The sequence below is a fragment of the Poromitra crassiceps genome (genome assembly GCF_964638095.1).
Source record: "Poromitra crassiceps genome assembly, chromosome: 22".
NCBI lineage: Eukaryota > Metazoa > Chordata > Actinopteri > Beryciformes > Melamphaidae > Poromitra > Poromitra crassiceps.
Genome location: NC_139647.1, coordinates 6,953,726 through 6,963,421, shown reverse-complemented (window position 1 = coordinate 6,963,421; position 9,696 = coordinate 6,953,726). Strand labels below are relative to the sequence as shown.

The 9,696-nt window shown below is 42.0% G+C and overlaps 1 protein-coding gene across 1 annotated transcript in view; it reads right to left on the bottom strand.

Moving 5' to 3' along the window:
* Positions 1-4,427: 4,427 nt before the first annotated feature.
* Positions 4,428-9,696, bottom strand: part of lmbrd1 (LMBR1 domain containing 1) — an 85,188-nt gene continuing 79,919 nt past the window's right edge. The window contains exons 15-16 of the mRNA XM_083658438.1: positions 8,766-8,857; positions 4,428-7,055 (exon numbers count right to left, since the gene is read on the bottom strand). Coding sequence (XP_083514564.1) covers positions 6,945-7,055; positions 8,766-8,857 — 203 coding nt within the window. The 3' untranslated portion in view covers positions 4,428-6,944. The remainder of the gene's footprint in view (positions 7,056-8,765; positions 8,858-9,696) is intronic.

Below are 9,696 nucleotides of genomic sequence, written 5' to 3'. Positions count from 1 at the left end.
CGGTCTGCCACTCCCACCCCTTCTCTCTAATGCAACTATGACCCAGTGGCGCAGACAGTTGGGGTACTGCCCAGCACTGTTGAGCGTGTGGGTTCAAGCCTAGCCGGTCAGTTTTGAGGTCGTTGGTTCGAGCCTCAGTCAGTCAGTTTTAAACTTCGACAGCCAGATGGAAGACAGAAAAGCTCTGAGAACCTGTCTTAAAAAGTGTGACCCATTGGCTCAGAGGGTTTCTTTGCTGCCCAGCAGTATTGAACTTGTGGCTTCAAGCCTCGTCAGTTTTGAACAGCAACAGCCAGAGGAAAGAATCAAATGCTCTGAGAAAAGCCTGTCTTAAGCGGTGTGACCCAGTGGCTCAGAGAGTTTGATTGCTGCCCAGCAGGGTTTAGCTTGTGGTTTCAAACCTCAGTAACTTTTGAGGTCATGGGTTCAAGGCTCAGTCAGTTTTGAACAGTGACAGATGAAAAAGATAAAAGCTCTCAGTGAAGAGCTTTGAGTATGAAGGGGAGTCACTCCACATTTACTCTTTGGGCTTTAGGGCAAGGTGTCACAATAGTCTACTGGAAGTCCCCCCCCCCCCCCCACCCCCCCCCCCCCCCCCCCCACACACACACCAGCTTTATGTTGATTGACAGCTGAAATGTAACATTTTAAAAACCAGACAGGTCAAACTTTTTGCAGCGGGATTTTGGCCGAACTCTCTTAGTCTCTCTCTCTCTCACTGTCTCTCTATGTCTCTCGATCACATGAAAGTGAGGCTTCCTTCAGGTACAATCAGGACGGTCAGCTTGGGTGGTGGTGGTGATGGTTGCTTAAACCTGTGCTAAAACTCTGGTGTCACTCCACATTTACTCTTTAGGCTTTAGGGCAAAGTGTCATAATAGTCTACTCTGGAACCCCCCCCCCCCCCGTCCGTCCGTCCGTCCTTACACACACACACACACACCAGCTTTATGTTGATTGACAGCTGAAATGTAACATTTTAAAAACCAGACAGGTCAAACTTTTTGCAGCGGGATTTTGGCCGAACTCTCTTAGTCTCTCTCTCTCTCACTGTCTCTCTATGTCTCTCGATATCATGAAAGTGAGGCTTCCTTCAGGTACAATCAGGACGTTCAGCTTGGGTGGTGGTGGTGATGGTTGCTTAAACCTGTGGTAAAACTCTGGTGTCACTCCACATTTACTCTTTAGGCTTTAGGGCAAGGTGTCACAATAGTCTACTGGAAATCCCCCCCCCCCCCCCCCACCCCACACACACCAGCTTTATGTTGATTGACAGCTGAAATGTAACATTTTAAAAACCAGACAGGTCAAACTTTTTGCAGCGGGATTTTGGCTGAACTCTCTTAGCCTCTCTCTCTCTCACTGTCTCTCTATGTCTCTCGATCACATGAAAGTGAGGCTTCCTTCAGGTACAATCAGGACGTTCAGCTTGGGTGGTGGTGGTGATGGTTGCTTAAACCTGTGGTAAAACTCTGGTGTCACTCCACATTTACTCTTTAGGCTTCAGGGCAAGGTGTCACAATAGTCTACTGGAAATTTCTTGGACCCAGTAATGTTGTTTCTTATGAACTTTTATGATTGAAATGTCATATTTAAGCCTAGTGGATGAAATTCAACTTGGTTGCTAAGAGTTGCATGTTGGGCAATTTGAGTAATTACCATAATGAGCTAATTAACTGCCAAAACTGGAAATTAGCATGAATTATATAAATAGTGAGGCTGAAACCAGGAAATTGTTATACTGTATTGTTGCTTTTAATCAATTTAGAGAGGTGATCTAGAGTCTAAATTGATGTTTGGAAGTCCAGAAATTAATCTCTTGCCATAACAGAGTCTAGTTAACTATTTCTAAATTGACTAAAAGCTAAAATATACAGTAGCCTTTTCCAGATTTTGACCTATAGCCATGCAGGCACTTCAAAAGTCATACACAGAGAAAGACAACATCACCTCGTGGTTCCCGGTGTATGTCAGCTGCCTTCAGGGGAAGAGGTTGTGAGTTCTAACCTGGGATGTGCACAGACTGAACTTTCATCTGTGTATTTTGAGGCAGCAGTTATTTATATTTGAATAAAAGTGGAAATAGGCATAACAATCTTCTTTTAGTTTTTAGCACACTAATTAATTAATATTAAAGCTGGCTGCTAGGCGTAAAGTGTTAGTGACGTTAAAGACAGGATGGTGCTGCCTTCTCCATCGGGAATCGAACCAATACCCCACCTGTCATGTAGCAACAGAGACACAGCAACTCACCATGCTGAGCTATGAACTGTTTGCAGGTCACCTTCTGAATTCTACACACTGTGTTCACACTGACAACAACACAGAGCATAAAGAGTGAGATAGGTCAGAATTTAACGAGTGAGCAGCTGTTTATCTGACTGAGCTAGAGTCAGAGACTAACTAGACTCCTACATCAGCTTATTTCTATCAGTGTTCAAACTACTGATGATAAAAATAGCATGACGGGTGCTGCCTGAGGCAGGGATCGAACAAACAACCTTTGAACATCACACAAGATCCACATGTTTATCTGAGTGAGCTATTCGCTTGTTAAGCTATGATGTATGACCTCCCGACAATACTACTTCCGGGTCCAAGCGCCAAGCCGAGAAGCCTCCCTGCCTGGTCAATATGCCGCAGTGCTGTGTCCTTCATTGTTGGAATAGATCTGAGACGAAAAAAATGATTCGACTGTCATTCTACCACGTTCCTTGCAATGAGAAAGAGAAGAGGAAATGGCTGCAGTTAATAAGGTACGTTACAATTTGGAGAAAGTACGTAGAAAAACAAAGTTTGGCCCTAAGTCTAAACAGATTATCTATAAAAACTTATGTTAAGTTCAATAAATATTTATAAAAAAATATCTAAAAAGATTCACGGGATCCGCCCTAGTTGTTTTGAATGAGGCGAGCGAGGAGCGGTGCCGCTTGGCCCCGGAGGTGACGCGGGGTGAACGTGTGTCGTCAGTCTTAACAACCGAATAGTCCACTTCCACTTATGTTTTCATATTGTAGCTTTAAACCTTGATCTGTGACTGTTGAAATAGGTCTGGGGGGCATTTCTGCATTTAGTTAGAGAGGACAGTAGGCAGACAGGAAAGGTGAGCAGTCAAATCACCAGCAGTCAAATCACCTGGCCTAATGGACAAGGTGTATGATGTTGGATCAGATTGTAAACTTTTTAGTTCAGCAATTCCAGACTTTTCTTTTAGAGCTTCAGACATTACACTGTGTTGTGTTGTAGTTGTCAGTTTGTGATATGCTTTTTCCACGAAAAAGGTGCACATAATGCGTAAAAGCTGGGAGAGCGACGAGACGAGAGAGACAAACAACGTTACATCATGTGTCTGTCGTGCATTAAAACTAAAGTAACACGCCTGTTTTGAAAATGTAAGGAGTAGAAAGTACAGATATGTGTGTTAAATTGAAGGGAGTAAAAGTAAAAAGTTGTCAGAAAAATAAATGCTCCGTAAAGTACAGACGCCTGAAAATCCTACTCAAGTACAGTAACAAAGTATTTGTACTTAGTTACTTCCCATCTCTGCCTGCCTGTCTGTCTGGCAGGTCCCACAAGCCCGTCACAGCAGAGGGTAACCTGCTTAGGTTGCTGAATCAACATAACAGCATTGATGGCCTCTCTCTGCCCTCCCTGGTGGCACACTTAAGGCTCAGGCAAACAGTGTTGCTACATCAAAGGCCCGTCACAAGAGTTAAGCCCACAGGAAACGCTTAAGGCCACCCGAAATTCACAGAGAGTATCCCCGTAAATGTCAACTGATTTAACTGTAATGCCTGGAGTGCATCATGTGCTGTGCCTGTGTTCGATGCTATACACAAGTGGCTCACAAAGTGGGGTCCTTGAGAGGGGGTCCAGGGACCTACCTGTACCTGGGGGTCCAGGGGGACAACTTTTTGGTGTGGTTCAAAAAAACTGCCCGCTCCGTCAAATATGGCCTACTTTGTTTGAATGTTGAATTACTGCTGAAGGTTAGTATGCATTTTCATTCGATTCACCCGTTATCAAAATATGTCAAAGTATTTGCAACACAGCCAGGGAGTTAGAAGTGAATTTATAGTTGTAACAATAAACAATAACAATAAAATAACGCAGAAGTTGATGGTTTATTCAGGAGCATAACAGCCCATAGAAACCATGAAATGAAGAGCGACAAAAGTCCTTTAGAAAACCAATTGGACATTTAATAATGCAGATGGTCGGGGGGGAAACAATCCTTGAGGATATTTCGAGTTGTATAAGATTCAGATTAAAGTCAAACAACAGTCTAGAATGCTACTATAAAAGGAGGGAAACGCTGTCCTTCTGTCTTACTGTCTGTCTGCATCCATTTCTCTCCTCAACAGGTTGGCTAATTAATCAAAAATATAATCCCCCCCCCCCCCCCCCGCTTTTTATTTGTGCTCAAAGTGAAATGTTTTATGGTCACTCAGTAGGTGGCTGGCTTGGTTCTTAAAACTCTTTATATAAGGATTTTTCTATACATCTATGCAGAAAATAAACGGGGGATTCTCTGATGGAACGGGAGCTGAAAAAAGTGGGGCGTCACTGTTGAGCTCCATAAGAATAAAAGACAGGGATTATCAAATTTGAATTTATTTAGAACAAACAGCACTGTCAGTCAAATATTCTTGCTCAGTCCTTGTTAGGATAATCTTGTAGCAAATCAGGCCAAACCACAGAATGTTATGGCAAGTCGCAGGCTGATGCAGACAATGTAATATAGTGAACCAATCAGCTGGCTGATGCAGACAATGTAATATAGTGAACCAATCAGCTGGCTGATGCAGACAATGTAATATAGTGAACCAATCAGCTGGGGCAGAAAGCGTATGAAAACAAGTATTGCAATTTTGGTGCTTAACTGATTCATAAAGATTTGTAGTGTGTGCCCATCTTAGTAGTACCTTTCCAAATGGTTTCCAAATAAAATGTCAATGTACACTGTTAATATATCTGTTAAATCAAATGTTTTTGTATCAATCTTGCCACATACAGTACTGTAGTTTGACTGTGAATGAACTGTAAAAAATAATGTGAGAACCAAAGCTAATATTACTGTCACATTGTAATTATGTTGAGAAAAACTAAAGCACTGACAAAAATATATAACTACTTAAAAGCAAAATCCATCCATTGGTTTCATTAATACTCTCATAACAGACCCTTTTCACGGGGGCCATTTTGTGTCGAAAAGGCAGGGTAAACACAAGTGCAACCAAAACAGTAACAAGGGTTTCCAACTTCCAATCCTAGAAGTTGGAAACCCTCATTAGTGTTTTGCTTGCACCTGTGTTTACCCTGCCTTTTCGACACAAAATGGCCCCCATGAAAAGGGTCTATCTTTAAATACAGAGTGAAAAGCTATTGAATCCATTTGGTGAAAACCCAAAGAGTACTGACACCTTAAAACACAAAAAACACAATTGGTCCTGTTTATATTTCAAACACAGTATGCAAGTACAGTAATGCAAGCTCACATAATGGACTGGGCCTGCCAACAAGTGAGCAAAGATAACAGCACTAGACTAAAATGTTACCTCAGACAAAAAGTAGCAATATAATATAAACTTTTGAAAAGTCTACAGCAGTAAACACCTTTTTTCCATAGCATATATTTTTTTCCTCAAAAACAAGCAAGCAAAACCGTTTACATTTTGTAAGTTCTACTGCTTTTATATTATTTTCTTAAATGTGCATTAAAGCCTACTATACATCTAGATATTTTGTTTTACAGTAACTTAAAGGTCGCCTGGTAAACCATACTGATCATGTGACCTGGTAAACCATACTGATCATGTGAACTCACATCCTGTTTCACCTACGTCTCAGTCTGGCCTCCAAGCCGCCCACAGTCATTTCAGTGGGTGGGAGTACTTGCCTTGATAGACAACTCCTTCAGCCAATCAGCGTCACCAAATCCAGTCCTTCAGCCAATCAGCGTCGGATCCAGTCAAATCCAAATCCACTTTTCCGCCGAGAAACTCCGCAGCTGCACTCTTGTGTTATTGAGTCTATTTCTGCAATAACTGCACTTACAGCTGTGTTTACTATACTCACGTTAACATTATCGCTCGTTGCTTCAGGAGCCACCATACTGTTTTGCCAGCGGTGTCCCTGATTGGCTGGGTTACGATGTCAACTATGAGGCAGGTCCCTGATTGGCCTGTGCACTTTGAATCTCTGGATGGATCCACGGAACGAAACAGAGTGTGAGTTCATGTGATCTAGATGTTTACCAGGCTAACTTAAAGGCTCTAGAAAGTGTAGAGTGAATTAAACTTAAAAGGGAGACGTCTAAACTTTTTCGGCGACACATAAAGTTGAGACATAAACTCCATCTGTGTCTGGTTGTGGACATGAAGTCTCAGAATGGATCTGTGTCTGGATGTGGACATGAAGTCTCAGAATGGATCTGTGTCTGGATGTGGACATGAAGTCTCAGAATGGATCTGTGTCTGGATGTGAACATGAAGTCTCAGAATGGAATGTCTCCAGCTTCTGATTCTGCAGCCGCAATAAGCGACTCGCCTACCAAAATGACCAATTTGTGTCAGTTTCAAATGTTAGAATTGAGAAGTGAATTTTGAAAGCAGGAATCGGAGTTGGAGTCAACTCCCAAAATCCCACAGCGATCAATAATACTGATCAATCAATCAATCAATCAATCAATCAATCAATCTGTAATACTGATTATGCAGAGAAAGACTAAACAATCAGTCTCAACGGTTGCATAACGGGGAGGGAGATGTCAATGACATCATGTCATCCCAAAACAGGGCTGAGATAGGCGAGACACGACTGCACTGGCTCTTAAAACCACTACATTAACAACCAGGACACAAATGAGCGACGTTTATTGATTTGATGATGGAACAACACTTTCTAGGCCCTTTAAGATGGCTGGAGTACCTCTGACTCAGTTTTCAGTGCACATATTCATCGTCACTCATGTCTGAGTCATCTGCCTCGACCTCTCCTTCAATCACAGACTTCTTCCCTCTGCAGCAGGACACCACCAGGCCCAGAAGGAAAGCCTACAAATTACAAGCAAACCGCACATTAGACAATGTTTTCAATGATCATTTGATCCATAGCATACATACATCCATAATACCAGGAAACGCTATTACAATTTTTGCTGATGAGATCTGCTGTGTGCCGGTTGGGTTCTGAACTAAATTAAATTTGTTTAAATAATATTTTACAGAGTTAGTTACAAAACTAGCCAAAGTCAATGTTTGATGGATTCTGCAAATCTATCAAGAACAAACTTGCTTGGAATCCAATATTCCGATTATTTTTCCCAAATGATCACTAAGAATATTCTGATATGTAATCCTCAAATTGTTCCAGAGAGAAATAGAGGCAAAGTGACGGCCTACTTCCTGCTTCAACACTGTACCAGAGATTTTCATCCGCCATTTATTTTCCCATAGACATTTCCTAAAATGCTTATAAAAAATAGTTGTACTTGTTCAAACCAAACGGTTCAGATATATTTTGAAACAGGAGAGACCTCGTCTCGGCTCAGAGACGTTTGGTGAGCGGCGCCAACAGCGCCACCTACACCAAATGTCTGGGAACATCATTGTCAAAATCTGTCTCTTCCAGGCCGGCGAGAACGGCCGGCAGCAGACACGCCTACATTTATTATTTGAATTTTATTTGGTAGCGGCAATGCAATGTTTCATAGTTCCAATACAGAGCATGACTCTGATGTGCTGCAAAGAGAGTTTAATACCTGTTGTTTATTTTACCATTTGTTTCCTACCCGGAAGTGGTGCGCCCACCATTGTCCTCCGTAGTGAAACACGAACCGGAGAATAAAAATGGATGTCCCGAGAAATGTAACGTTATTGGTATCAGTTTTATCTGATGTGTGCTCAATCCACAAGATTGGTGCAATTAAAGGAACACTCCGCCCATTTTCAACCAGCTTTGTATCATTAGAACATCAGTAGTATATCAGAAAACTGTAAACGGTTTTGAAGTCTGTCATTTAATTTGACAGTTATTGAGTGTTAAAGTGTGGACCAGTGACATCACTGGTCCACACTAACTCAAATTAATAACTCATTAACTCAAATCAACTCTCAATAACTGTCAAACTATTCATCATTCATCTAGTTTGACAGTTATTGAGAGTTGATTCGAGTTAATGAGTTATTAATTTGAGTTAGTGTGGACCAGTGATGTCACTGGTCCACACTTTAACACTCAATAACTGTCAAATTAAATGACAGACTTCAAAACAGTTTACAGTTTTCTGATATACTACTGATGTTCTAATGATACAAAGCTGGTTGAAAATGGGCGGAGTGTTCCTTTAAGGATTTACAGCGGCTTTGTTTAAATCTTTTAACACAGGACAAGAAAGACGTGCTGGCTTGTTTACCAACTGGTTACGCTAAAAGCTTTGTCTATCAAGCTTGGCCTACTGTCTGCGACTTGTTGTCGGCACAGGGACACCGCTACTGCATGTAGCCACCGCCCCCAGAATGTAGGCCCGCCCTCAAGACTCAGGATTGGTTCACTGCGATGCAATGTTTTTTCTAACTCTGAAATTGTATCCACCCACTTTTAACAACTAGAGGTGGCGGGAGGTTCTCAGTCTCTACCGAGCGAAGCGGATAGAGACTCGTGCAGCAAAGTACCGTAACAAAGTATTATTACTTTATTACATTACACCACTGGTTGACAGCATTGTGGTCATCTTTCATTATTATGTACATCCTTGAACTTACCCCAATAAATACCCAGTTGCCAAAGTAGTAGATGGTGCTGAAGAACCAGAACTTGTGAAGGAAAAGATAGGATCTTGTCACCGTGCACTGGTCTGAAAAACACAGACAGAAGGCAGAAGTATTTTCTGTTAAATAAAGGTACACCACCACGGATAAACGCTCTCTTTATTTGTCAGAATGCACCAATGCATGCCCGTACGCATTATACACACATGCCGTGACATGTATATATTATATATAATTTTTCAATCTCTTTACATGCCTTGGTAGGTTTTGGTATCGGTACTCAAATTGAAGGTATCAACTAAAATAACCCAAGACCAAGTAGTATGGAAACTTCTCCAGTCAAAAGATACCTGGATTCAATCCTTTTTTCACACAGATCTACAGTAGGAAACAAATAAATACTATTTGTATGTGGGAAGTATGATTGGTCCACTATCACAACAGCACCCCCTACAGTCTGTGGTGGTGAAGTCGAGCGCGGTGTATGTGATGTGAAGGAGTTGGCAGTTCAGTGTGCCGAGATGCTGCCAAAAAAAGATCAGATAAAAAAAAATATATATATATCGAATGAAGAACTTGATTGGTATCAGTATCAGTGTAAGCCTTAAGGGTACTCGTATTGGTACTGGTATCGTACATGCGATGACTGGCCAGTCTGCTGCTGGTTTCAGTGGTGATTGAAGATGGGAAGCAGGTGGTAACTCACTCTCTCTCTAGATTGCCTTGTCGAGACATGAACCCTCTCTACAGCCACGGACAGAGTGACCCACTCTGTTAGTCTGTTCTGCCTGCTCTGCCTGGACTCGCCTGTCGGCCTGATCGGTGGGTGTGTTTGTCAGGAAAGCGCTGTTGGGCGGAGCCCCCATTGACTCTAACATGGACTTTGTGTTTATGTTTGGATCTGGAACAGAAGTGGATATTCCCT